The sequence below is a fragment of the Pelodiscus sinensis genome, chromosome 24 (assembly GCF_049634645.1).
Source record: "Pelodiscus sinensis isolate JC-2024 chromosome 24, ASM4963464v1, whole genome shotgun sequence".
Taxonomy (NCBI): Eukaryota; Metazoa; Chordata; order Testudines; family Trionychidae; genus Pelodiscus; species Pelodiscus sinensis.
The window spans coordinates 9,605,854-9,618,671 of record NC_134734.1 but is presented as its reverse complement, the minus strand read 5'-3'; the positions used below and the strand labels follow the sequence as shown (position 1 = coordinate 9,618,671).

The following is a 12,818-nucleotide window of genomic DNA, read 5'->3' as shown; positions in this document are numbered from 1 at the left end:
CCCCCATTGGCTGCAGGGGCCCATCCCCAGGTGCCAGACTTAAGGGGAGCAGGATACTCCGCTCTGGCCACTGCACCCTTCCCCCTGCCAGGGCATCCTGGCTCCCAGCCCTTCCCCCAATGGTTTTACCCGCTTCCCCGAGCGCTAACCCTGTGGTATGGTCCACAATCTCTGGCACCTCCCCCTTTATTGCTATGCTCCCTCCTGATTGGTCACGGCCACTCTGCGTCGCGTTTGTCCGCTATTGGTCTTGGTCTCTCTGGGCCACGCCTTTGTCACGTGGCAGTGTCGCCTATCAACCCCTGCAAACCAGGGGTTTCCCGTGATCACGTGGCAATGCCCTCTGCGTTGTACGTCACGTGAAACTGCCCCCGCCCCCCCCCGATCCTTCTGCCATCCTTCCCTGCGGGGCCCCCTACGCGAGGCCTGACTCTCTCCTCCCCCCCCCGTGGCCACACCCTCCTCGGGGCGCTGCCTCCCCGCACTATTTTGTTTTGGTGTCGCACTGCCACGCAGGTGGCGTAGCTCTGTGAATCCTGGGTTTGCGTAGCTGCCCGGGGAGGAGTGCGTTTCCGAAATGGGTCGACTGAGAAGGCCTCTTATTGGCATGGGGGAGTTACGTAAACCTCGCAGCGTCGCTCCCTGCCGAGGAAGTGATACGCCACGAGCGTGGGAGTACGCAAGTGGAGTTCATGATACGCAAACAGTATAAAGCGGGAAGCCGTAGCTTCAGCAGTTAACGTACGCAGCTGCCGCGGGAAGCAGCGAGGTGATTCCACCGTTACGCTATTTGCTTAGTGTTTCTTGGCGGGTGTAGCTGGAGTCGGCTGCGTTAGTGGCGAAGCATAATAGACGCTTGTTTCGTGGCGCTGGAGGGGCCACACGAGTTACGTGCTCCAGCGGAGCAACTAATCAGCGGGGCGCAGAGCGAAGGCCATTAGCCAATAGAGCACGGGTCGGTTACCTCAGAGGCGCAGGGAGCTGACGTAGGGCGGGCGGTGGTTACGCTAGTTGCGCGAGCAAATGGCACAGGGTTGGGTACACAAGGCAGGGGCACTTACGCAGGCGGCGTACGGAGGGTGATGATACACTTTTGATAAGTAGGACTGCCCTGTTGGCACAGGGAGTTACGCTGCTTGCGTTCGGAGCCAATGTAGCATGGGAAATGGTTACGCAGCCAGAGCAGGGCGGACGGAGGATTCGCTGGTGTCGCAGGGAGTTAACCTAGCTCGTCGCTGTTTACGCTACTGGCGCCTGCTCAGTGCGCAGAGGTTATGCGGGTGGCGTAGTAAGAGGACGTAGGACGGTCGCTGGTTACGCAGCCCGCGCAGGGCGGGCGGGGGTTACGCTGGTGACGCAGCCGGCCCGCCATGAAGTTCCTGTACAAGGAGGAGCAGCCCTTCGAGCGCCGCCGCTGCGAGGGCGAGAAAATCCGCAAGAAATACCCGGACCGCGTCCCGGTGAGACAGCTGAGGCCTCCCCAACGCCGCCGGGAAGACCCTGGCCCCCACCGGCCGCGCCCGGCCAAGCTCTGCCCCTCCCTGGCGTGTGAAGCTTGGTCCGGCCGGACCCACCGTGCGCGGGGGGGGTACTTCGCTCCCCTCTTACTGGGTGAGGGGTACCCCAGCTGCTACCATCCACAGACACTGGGGGGCCCTTTAGCCCCCCGCCTCTTCCCACAGCCCAGCCTTGACATGGCTCTTGAGCTGGTTCCTCGCTGGACCCCAATGGGTGGCTGACCAGGCTCCATCCCAGTTCTCCTTTGGGGAGCTATACGCCCCCTGAGGTGTGCTCCGAGCCCCCCAAATGCTGGGGGGGCCGGCTGACCCATGGCATTTCCTCCCCCCTCTTTCCCCAGGTGATTGTGGAGAAAGCCCCCAAAGCCCGAATAGGAGACCTGGATAAGAAGAAATACCTGGTGCCGTCAGACCTCACTGGTGAGTGCTGTCCCCAGGGTGTGCCATGCTGAGGATGGGGGCAGCAGCCGCCGTGGGCTGCATGGGCAGTGCAGGGGGAGGTGTTGGAGGAGTTATCTGTGGGAGCTGTTGGGGGGAGGCAATATACCCTTAAAGGGGACAGGTGGGGATTTCTGGAGTGTGGGGGGAGGGGATTCTGGAAGGCCCCCTCAAGCCTAGAAGTAGGGCTAGATAAACTGGGGGGTGCCCCATACAGGGAATGCCCCGCTCTCTGTAGTCCCCCCACATAATATGGGGAGGCAGCATCTGACAACTGCAGGGTCTTGGATGGGGAAAGGGGGGGAGTGGAGCAAATGAACTGTGGATTTGCATAAAGGAGGAATTTCCCTCTCCCATCCTGACCCCCCTCTTTCTTCTCCCTCAGTCGGACAGTTCTACTTCCTCATCCGGAAGCGAATCCACTTACGGGCTGAGGACGCCTTGTTCTTCTTTGTCAACAACGTCATCCCACCCACCAGTGCCACCATGGGCCAGCTGTACCAGGTGGGGCGTGAGGGGGCGCTGTGGGACAGAGCAGTGTGGGGACTCAGCAGGGGGTGCTTTCCTTTGACAGGCAGGGTTGGCCTCAGGGTGGCGCTAGAGGCTAGTGTGGGGTAGGGGTGCAGCAAAGGGTGTTTTCCCTGGTAGTATTTGGTGCTATCCTGTTACCCCCTGTTGGCTCTCCCTGGTACTGACATCTTCCTTTCTTTCCTTTCCCAGGAACACCATGAGGAAGATTTCTTCCTGTACATCGCTTACAGTGACGAGAGCGTCTATGGCATGTGAGGCGCCATCCTCCCTGGCTACCGGGGTGCCCTCCTCCCCAATTGGACCTGCACTTTCTCTTATTGGTTGATCTCTATAAGAACCTTTTTTTTTTTTCTGACACCCCCAACTGCCTAATTACAGCCCTCCATGTAACTGCCCCTCCCCACTCTGTCTGGGTTTCCGTGGTTAATCTCCTGCTCTGATTTGTGGCCATGAAGGGTTTTTCTAACATCCCCCCTGCATTCTTCAAATTGCTGACCTCTCATCCCCAGCAGGGCCTGACCTGTCACCAGGGGGTTCTGTCTGGCAAGTCTCTTAACATGGTGTGTAGAGAGGTCTGGGGCATAATAAAATGAGAAGGGAAACCCTGATTGTGGTATGGATTTTTATTTCTGTAGTGGGGTGTGAGGCGAGTGGAGGGGTTGGCCAGGGCAATCCCTTTGTGGTGGATCAAGGGTGTTTGCTGTATGATGGCTGACCACAGGGTGCTTGTAAGATGGATGGGGAGGAAGTACAGATAAAGCACATGGGGGTTCAGGACCCCTTCCTAAGGACAGCTAAGGGGGCAGGAATAGATCCCTCTGGGAAGGATCAGAGTAGTGTTTTCTATAAACTCTGCACTGGTGCCATGCAGGAGAGATTCAAATGCCACCGAAGTGGTTAGCAGACCTAGCTAAGCTAGGTTTTGTATTTTTACCTCTTGGTGTACATAAATATATTACCAGGGCTTGCCGCTGCTTGGCGAGCCCCTGCTCACCAGCCCCCCAGAAGCACACACTACGCCTACACAGACCGTGCTGCTCCTGTGCTGAACGTGCTTTGTGGCTCCACCGGACTAAAATCTACTCACCACAGGTGAGTAGATTGCCTAATTTGTCGAGCCCTGTACATTACATACATGGATGGAAAAGATTAGACCAGGGCTGGGGAGTGTTTTTTGGGTCAGAGGCTACTGACCCACAGAAAAACTATTCAGGAGCTGCGCACAAGTGAGAAGAGGGGACAAAAAAAAAAAAAACCCCTCACTGTGACCCCTGACTGAGCATTAGGAAGACATTGCCCTTGCACACCATAGCCTGGGGAGGGGGGCCAGTTTAGTAGATTTTTGTGTGCTCTAGACCTGAGGGAGGCAGCAGTGGGACGGGAGCACCAGACCAGCCTGGGCTCTCCAGTACTGGGGGAGGGCCCTTAGCCTCAGGGTCTCGATCCAGGCACATACAGGCTACATCCGGCCCCTGGGCCTTTGGTTTCCCTTCCCAGATTAGAAGGAACATGGGGCAGAAGGTCAGGTTATGTCTCCGGGAAGTGGACATGTGAGACTAGCCTTAAGTGCCTATGCCATTGATGCCCCCTCTTTGTATAAGAATCAGGCAAGGGCAGTGCTAAGGATGTAACCTTGCCCTTCCACAAATCATTGGTAAGCCTGGCCCCTTCCTGCAGCCAGGGTGAGAACCCAGGAGTCTTGGTTCCACTCCCCTCTCAGGTGGGGAGAGAACAAGCGTCTTGCCCCTTGCTCTGGATCGGAGTTATGGTGGTTAGAGGGCCTGTAGCCAATCAGCGCTACGCCTGCTTCGTGGGCGGAGTCAGGATCAGAGACGTCAGGGCCCTGAGAACTACGTGTACCGGCACCCTTTGGGGCGAAAGTACGTCACCGCGCAAGGCGGGTAGTGCTGCCGCTCAGACTGCATCTCCCGGCGTGCCTCTCTGGGTCGGGAATGGGCGAGAGAAGGCGAGTGCGCAATCGCGGCGCGGGGGCTGACGGGAATTGGAGTTCCGATCCTGCCGCGCGGGAGCGGAGAGAAGCGCTACGGACTCCAACTCCCGTCGAGCCCTGCGACGGCGGGGTAGAAGGGGGAGCGGAGCGGAGCGGAGGGGGCGGCCAGGCGGGGCGGGGAGTCGGGCGGCACCGGACGGAGGCAGAGAGCGGCCCGGGGTGCGAGCCCCGCGCGGGGCGGCCATGGCGGAGCCCAGCCCCGAAGGTGCGCGGGGGGGCCGTTGCTGGGGGAGCACGGCAGGGTGTGAAGAGGAGACCAGCCTTGGGGGGCACAGTGAGGGGAGGGAGCTAAAGGAAACCAGCCTGGGGGGTAGCTGGGGAGACCAGCCTTAGATGGGCGCAGCGAGGGGGGGTCGCTGGTGGAAAGCAGCTCTTGTAGGGGCACAGCGGGGGTATGTGGACTTCGGGGGCTCAGCAGGGGGAGGGGAGCTGGGGAGACCAGCCCTTGGGGGGCACCGCGGCGGGGTAGGTTGGAGAGAGAACTCCTTGGAGGGGCACGGCGGAGGAGAGCTGGGGGGCACCGCGGCGGGGGGGAGCCGGGGCTGGAGAAGACTAGCAAGCGGGCAGGAGGCGGGGTTTGGGTATAGAAAGCGGGGAGCCGGGAGGCGGGGGGGCTGGCCTGTGGAGGGAAGGGTTGGAGGGGAGGAGTTAGGGGAGATCCGGGGGGCCGGGAGAGGGGAGATCGGGGGGTTGTTGGGCACAGCCGTGGGAGCGAGAGCTGGGAGCTCTGGGGGGCGGGAGGACGCAGGAGGAGTAAGCTCAAGCTGGGGGGGTGCACCGCAGTGAGGGAGGACGGGGTGGAGGTTCAAAGCAGCATGCGGGGGAAAGCGAGGGACGGGAGGGAGACACTGGGAGAGGCGAGTTGGGGAGGGAGACCGGACCGTAGGAGGTGGCGGGACTCGGAGGAGCTGTGGAAGGAGGGGGATGGGTGCTTCAGGAGAACTGGCCATGGGGTGGGGGGTTGCAAGAAAATGGATAAGGAGAGAGGGAATAGACACTGGGGAAGGGGGTAAAGGAAATCGGGGAGAACCGGGAGGGGGCAGGATGGGGAAGGTGGAGGACGGTCAGAGGGAAGCCACCTGGCCTGAGTGGGAGCAGAGGTGAGGGGGCTACTATGGGGAATGGGAGATCGTTTAGGGGGCTACAAACTGAAGTGGACACAGGGTAAGAGTTATAGGGTGCTGTCTGGAGGAAGGGGCACCTAGAGACGGGTGTGGGGGGGGGGAAGGGGAGATTGGGGAGAGAGGTGGCTGGAGTCTGCGTGTGAGGGGAGGCTGGGGTGCAGAAGCAGCTTGGGGGTGTGTGGAAAATTAACTGTGGAGAGCCGAATCCGGGTGGGGGCTGAAAGCCAGGAGACTGAGCTGTGTGGGGGAGATGGTGGCTTCTTGGGGGGAGGAAGTTGTCAGTGAGGGTGGAGTAATTGGGGAGGAGCTGGGGGGGAAGAGAGGCTGGGGTATGGGGCATGTGGGGGGAGGTAGGTTGGGGAGAGTGGCTGGAGCCAGTGGGGGGGAGAGGCTGGGGTGGAAAATTATAGATAGGGAGCTCGGGGTGGGGGAAGCCAGGAGACTGGGCTGTAGGGGGGAAGGGATGGCTGGCTAGCCTGGAAGGGGGAGGAGTTGTCAGTTAAGGGCAGGGTAATGGTGGAGGAGGAAGGAGGAGGAGCTGGCAATGGAAAGAGGTGGGGGAGACTGGGGAAGGGGCAGCTGGAGGGGGGTGAGTGAGGGAAAGGGATAGCAGGAGTGGGAGGAGAGAGACTGGAGGAAAGTGGAGTTGGAGGGGTAAAAATTTAAGTTTGGAGGGGAGGCTGGGTGGGGACTGGGATTGAGCTGGGGGTGGGGAAGTTGTCAGTGAGGGTGGGGTAGTGGTGGAGGAGAAAGGGAGAAGCTGGCAGTGAAAGGGGGTGGGGGAGCTGATGGAGGGGCAGTCCCTATAAAGAGTGAGGGGGGAGGAGCTTGGGGAAGGCAGATCTGGAAAGGAGCCAGGCCACACCCTGAGCTCCTAGCTGGGGGCGGGGGAGTGCAGGTTCCTTTCCCCAGGGACATTTTCTCTCTTCAGCCTTCTCCCATATCTGGGGTGTCTACGTGGGGGGCTGCACAGGGAGAAATGCAGGGCCTGAGATGGATAGATTGGTGTGGAGAGTAAACGGTGTCCCCTCCATGGGACAGGCTCAGTCTGGGGGGAGAGAGGAAATGCTGGGGAGTCTCTCCTTCAGAGTGGACAGTGGTCTCAGGGTGATGGATTGTATGTGAATTGAAGTCAGGGAAATGAGGTTTAGCTCCTCCTCTTGAATGGGAATGGGGGGGGAATAAAGGCCCAGGCCCCCAAGTGGGTAGAGGCTCCCAGAAACCAGGGAACTGGGAGGGCAGTGGGGGGAGGGAAAAGGGGAGGAAGGCTGCTGCCCTCAGATGAGGGAAGGGATTAGAGCCCCCCCAAACTTACCCACCCGTTATTTTCCAGACCCACCTCCGAGCCTCAAAGCGGAGACGCAGGTGAGTCCTGGTTCTCCCCACCCACCCCCATCTGGGGTCCCACAATGAACAGAGGGGGACTGATGTCCCTCACACTTTTGAGAATGGCTACTGGGTGGGGTAGCTGTGGAGGTTGGGATGGGATGTGGTTGCAACAGAACAAACACTTTGGCTTGTGGCCATCCAGAGCCGCTGCAGCCCCTCCTGGCTGACCCACCAGCCCCCATTCCCCACCCAGAGCCAGGGAGAAAATACAGGAGTCTTGGCTTCCAGACCACCTGCTCTAACCCACCAGCCCTGACTCCCCTCCCAGAGCTGGGGAGAGAACCCAGAAGTCCTGGCTCCCAGCTCCCCCACTCCTCTCCCAGAACAAGGGAGAGAACCCGGAAATCCTGGCTCCCAGCTCAGGTTGGGGAATGGGCTCTAATGGTTAGTAGTGGGAGCAGGGCTGGGAGCCAGGACACTCAGGTTCTAACTCTGGTTTGGCTTTGCTGTGTGATATTTCAGACAAGCCCTGACCTCTCTCCATGCCTCCTGAGTTCTCCTGGTATGTTGGGGTGCAGTTAACCCCAGGAGGCCTTGAAGTAAGAACAGGTGGGGTGGCTCTGTGGGTGGGTGGGAGAATGCATTTCACTCGTCCTAATAAGTCTCTGTTATCAGCCCCCCGAGAAGCGGCGGCGAACGATTGAGGACTTCAATAAATTTTGCAGCTTCGTCCTGGCCTACGCTGGCTACATCCCGTCCACTAAGGAGGTGAGCCCCAGGAGATGTCATTCATGTGGGACCTATCTAGTCCCAAGCCAGGGATTATCTGGATCAGGGAGGTCCTCTAGAGAGCGCTGGTTCTCATCAGATCCCAGGATGGTGACTGGCTGGCTAAGGAGGGACAGGGAATGGTGCATGGGGCCTCCCCTTTACAGGGTGCCAACTTCCATCCAGCCCCAGGAAGGGGACTGGCTCACTCAGGCTCGCCCAGAGTTGACCATTTAACACAGGAGTGGGGGAAGCTAAGGCCCAGGGGCCAGATGCAGCCCCCGGTTTGCCTGGATCCAGCCCCCAAGGCTCAGGGACCCCTCTCCCCAGCACTGGGGAGCCCACGTTCCAGCCCCCCTTCCCATTGCCCTACCATGGGGCTGGTGCACACAAAATCTACTAGGCTTGTTGGGAGAGGGCTCTGGTGCGTGAGGGGACTGTGGAGAATGTCTTCCCCTTCTCAGTCAGGGGAACATCAGCGAGGATTTGTAGTTTTTTTTGCTTCTCACTTGTGTGTGGCCCCCAGTTGATTTTTCTGTGGACCCAAAATGTTCTCCACCCCTGATTTAACAACACAAGAGGGTCTAGACAGTTCCCAGCCTGACATGTCCCATTGTGGGCCACTACATGTCCCAGCATGCCCTTCTTGGTGTTTCCCCTCCACCCCAGAGGATTCTGGGGTTTGTAGGCTTTTCCACTTGCCACCCCTTTTGCTTTGGCCTCAGAAAACTACATGTCCCAGCGTGCTTTGCAACCCAGCCATTTAGCTGAGAGGCTGGAGCATAGCACTATGGGAGCTGTAGTGTTTTAAGCTCAGCTGCCCAGACATGTCTGCACAGGCAGCCTGTCCCACAAAGCATTGCATGGTGGGACTTGTAGTCTCTCTGGCAACCCTGACAAACAGAGATTTATACATCCCAGCAGGCTGTAGGCCTAGCTGGTGGGAGTGTTGCATGCTGGGAAGTGTTTTGGTGGCATGTTTTTGTCTGCATGGCATGGGAGTGGAAATAGGGGGTGGCTGAGGCTACCAATTCCATAATGCACAGTTCTGCCCCTGAAGCCTTCATGCAGGTCCCAGCCCAAGTGGTATGATGGGAGGTGTCATCTAGGTAGTCTAGGGACTTCCTCCTACCATCCCATGAGTTTGGGTCTTCTGCGCTCAGAGAGTGGCCAACACCCTCTCCTGACCTGGACCCCGTTGCATGTTGGGAGAGCAGCCAATGCCCTCCCCCCCCCCCCCCCCCCCCCCCCCCCCCATTCACTGACAGCCTGGATCCCACTTCTTGATGGACAGGCAGCCCAGGAACCACACCAGAGCTAACTCCACTTCTCCCTGCCAACCCTTTTCTAATCTCCATCCACCAGGAGAGTGATTGGACTCCATCGGGCTCCAGCTCCCCCCTGCGCCCAGAGAGCGTGGCGGACAGTGACGGCTGGGAGTCAACTCACTCGGACCTGCACACCATTGAGACCTTTGTCAAGAAGGCCAAGTCCTCCAAGAAGAAGGCCTTCCGCCGTCTGAAGGCGGACAACTCTTTGCTGGAGAAGATGAAGCTCAAGGACTCACTCTTCGACCTGGATCCCGCTGCCCGGCAGCTGCCAGCACCCAAGGCCGGTTCTCCGGGGGACAAAAAGAAGGAGAAACGGAACCGGCGGGCAATCCCCGAAGCAGCCAGGCGCAGTCGGGGGGACTCGGCGGGTGAGAAACGCTCGCGTATCAAAAAGAGCAAGAAACGGAAGTTGAAAAAGGCCGAGAGGAAGCTCAAGGCCTCCCTGAGTGAGACGGACTCAGAAGAGGAGGAGGCAGTGGCGCTGCCTGGGGCAGGACTGGGCCTGGGCGAGGAGGAGGTGCCCTCCCCAGAGGAGCTGTTGCCTGAAGGTGGCTTCCTGGAGCCTAAACTGGGGGGAGGGGATGGTGGGGAGGGCAAGGAGTGCGGCAGCACTGAGACCAGCCAGGACGGGGATGGCAGTTCCAGCGAGGGCGAGATGCGGGTCATGGATGAAGACATCATGGTGGAGTCAGGTGAGAGGCTGGGGTGAGGGAGGATCCTGCCCGGTTTGGCCTGTGTCTTGTGTTCTCCCATGATTCACTGGGACTGATAGCTTCCCTAGCATCTGGGACCCTGCCATCCCAGATTTCCATCTTCCATAGAGATGCCTGGGCAAACAATGCCTGATAGTTTTTCTCCAAGGGGGGAAGAGTTGGAAGAACCCTGCAGCCCAGCTCTGTGTCATGAGCTAGCTGGAGCTATTGAAATGAGCTTTTGAAACATTCCTGTCTAGCTCAACCATCAGATAGGAGCTGGGGATTGGCAAGAGCCATACCATTTCTGAATGTCTTGTGTCGTCCCTTCCCAGAAGAGGCTCTCACTTATCTTTCTCTTCTCTTTCTGTTCTACTTCCATCTATCCCCATTTCATATTGCACTCACCCCACCAAACCCACTTCCTTCTAAGAACACAGGGAGAGAATCTAGGAGTTGTGGCTCCAAGTCTGTTTTTTAATCTGTCCTCTGCTGTCTTAACACCCATCAGCAATGGGAACCTGGCATTGAAGCATGGAGCTGAGGTGGGAGGGGTCTCTGTGCCTTAGCCTAGGGTGTCAGTCACATCCTGGGGCAGCTGGGGCTGTCATGCCCTGCTGGCTGGGGGAGCTTGATACCTATGAGGCAGGACTAGGCTAGTTGGGAGGGTAAAGGGATGGGGTTAGGAGAACTGTGATGCCAGTAGGACAGGGCTAGGCCAGGCATGGGGGTGAAGAGGCAGAGCTAGGAGAAAGCTGTGTTTGCAATGAGACAAGTTTGGGGGGAGCTATGAGGGCAATGGTGTGGGGCTAATGTCATCAGATGAGGCTAGGGTAGTTATGACAGTAAAGGGAGGAGGCTATGGGAGCTACTTAGCCAATAGGGTGGAGCTAGGCTAGGTATGGGGTTGAAGGGAGGCCAGGGGAACTGTGTTTGCAATGGAGCAGGGCTATGGGAACTGCAGTGCCAATGTGGTGGGACTAGGCTAGGTATAGTGGTGAGAAAGGGGGCTAAGGGAACTGTTTGCAGTAGGGCAGGGCTGAGGGAGCTCTGATGCCATTGAGAACAGGGCTATTATAGGTATGGGAGAGCTTGGATGCCAGTGGGGCAGTGTTAGAGGGGAAGCTGTGTCTCTAGAGTTCTCCACTCTAGGCCCTGACCCCCAGGTTGTCTCTGCTGCCCCCTCAGGGGATGACTCGTGGGACTTGATCACTTGCTACTGCCAGAAACCTTTCGCCGGGAGGCCCATGATCGAGTGCAACCAGTGCGGCACCTGGATCCATCTTTCCTGTGCCAAGATCAAAAAGACCAACGTCCCGGACATCTTCTACTGCCAGAAGTGCAAAGAGAGCTCACGGAAAGCTGCACCAGCTCCCCGGGGCGGGGGAGAGCCCTAGAGACTTGGCCCCACTCTTCCCCTTCCACCAGCCCCCACGGGGGGCTGCTGTGTGGAGCCCAGCTGGACTGTCATTTCTTCCCCCCCCCCATTGCCTCTAGGGGTTCAAAGCTCCCTCTATAGTAGAGGGGAGAAAGACGCTCACCCATGCAGTCTCCCCCTTCACTCCAAGGGGGAGTGAAACTGATGGATGGAAGGGTGAAATTAAGAGCTGCTGTTTTTTCCAACCCCAATGGATGGGGAGAGAGATTGAGGGGGGTAAAAGGGGGAGTCCCCCCCTTGACTGTAAATAGAAGGAAAGTGGGGGGGTTTATTTTGAGTGTTTTTTAATCTCACCCCTTCTTCCCTCGTTTTCTGTTTGAAAGTGGAGACTTTTATTCCTGCTCCCACTCCCCACGATATTGAGGAAGTGGGGTTTGGCAAGAGGAGGGAGCCAGATCAACAAAAGGGGGGTGGCAAAGTTCCCCTTGAGAGTGTTTTTCTGGCTAGAAAGAAAGGGGTTATAAGTTCAAAATATTCTCCCTCCAAGCAGTGAAGGGGTGTTGCCTGCCGCTGTGCGGCTGTCACCAGTGGAGAGGGGACACAGCCCCGTGGTGGGGATACTCTAAGGAGGGGGGTCTTTGAACAGAGAGGTGCAGATTGAAGAGCAGGGAGTCCAAATGCTGCAAAGGTGGCTGGGCTCCAGAATAAAATGGTGGGGGAGGAGCACTGGGCCTTGCTTCCCCCCCCATCCCCTTTAGACTGCTCTTTAATCTGTTTCTTTTTGAGTGGGTGGGGTGCAATTCCTACCCCCCCCCCTTGTTTAATAATATTTTGCAGCTTGAATGTAAATAAATAATGTGGACCCTTTTGCGTTTGTACAGAATGGAGCTGCCCTCTTTTCTGTATCAGGCAAGCAGTCTCTGAAAGACCCTGTTCCCCAACTTGGTGGTGGATGAAGGGACCTACAGGGCCTGTCCCCTCTAGGGGATGCTGGCTCCCATCTGGCCTCAGCACAGGGACTGGCTAGCTCAGCGAGTGAGAAATTGAGCATGAGTCTCCTCCACCCAGGGATGCTAACTCCCATAGCTTAACCCCTCTAGAAAGGAGCAGATGAGGATGGAGGAGGCTGCCTAGAGCACACACAAAATGGGCAGGGGAGCTGGTACTACTCAGGGAGGCATGCGTGATGGAGCTATGGTGGTGATTGTCACTGGGTCCCTAGATTGGGAAAAGGTGAGGTTGGATCCCTAATGGAGAAAGTCAGGATCAAGGTTTTTGTAGGGCCTGCTGTAAACACCCCATTTCTTTCTTTGCCACAGCTCACAGTTCTTCCCAAGTTTGGGAGGAATCATTTTGGGGTCAGCTGGAATGTCAGCTGATAATTGTTTATTATTTATATTTCAGCAGCACTTAAGACAAGTGTGTGTGGAGAGGGGAGTTTCCTAAGCAGTGTCCAAACAAAACCAAAATAATCCCTCTTCTCTTGGGGACCCAGACAACGGGCAGCTTTTATCATTGCTAGAGCTCCACTTGGAGGTGGTGGATATCTCCCTATGAGAAGAGGAAACTAAAACATGAAGGAGGGAGGAATCTTTTGCCCAAGGCCAATAAGGGCTAGAAGCCTCTGGTCTTAGGTCACAAGTCAAGGTGCCAGACTGCCCTAAAGAGCAACCAAGCGTACAAGGGACTGAGATTCCCA

The 12,818-nt window shown here is 57.7% G+C and overlaps 2 protein-coding genes across 2 annotated transcripts; both read left to right on the top strand.

The window, feature by feature from the left end:
- The first annotated feature begins 1,176 nt into the window (after positions 1 to 1,176).
- Positions 1,177 to 3,094, top strand: GABARAP (GABA type A receptor-associated protein). Its single transcript, XM_006112120.2, has 4 exons — positions 1,177 to 1,460; positions 1,859 to 1,937; positions 2,341 to 2,459; positions 2,676 to 3,094. The coding sequence occupies exons 1-4, from the start codon at positions 1,371 to 1,373 to the stop codon at positions 2,739 to 2,741; spliced, it is 354 nt and encodes a 117-aa protein (XP_006112182.1). The 5' UTR covers positions 1,177 to 1,370; the 3' UTR covers positions 2,742 to 3,094.
- Positions 3,095 to 4,550: 1,456 nt separating this feature from the next.
- On the top strand, positions 4,551 to 12,745 carry PHF23 (PHD finger protein 23). The gene is made up of 5 exons (XM_075907051.1): positions 4,551 to 4,702; positions 6,955 to 6,986; positions 7,626 to 7,718; positions 9,084 to 9,741; positions 10,930 to 12,745. Exons 1-5 carry the CDS (start codon positions 4,681 to 4,683, stop codon positions 11,136 to 11,138), a joined length of 1,014 nt encoding a protein of 337 aa, XP_075763166.1. The 5' UTR covers positions 4,551 to 4,680; the 3' UTR covers positions 11,139 to 12,745.
- The last annotated feature ends 73 nt before the right edge of the window (positions 12,746 to 12,818 follow it).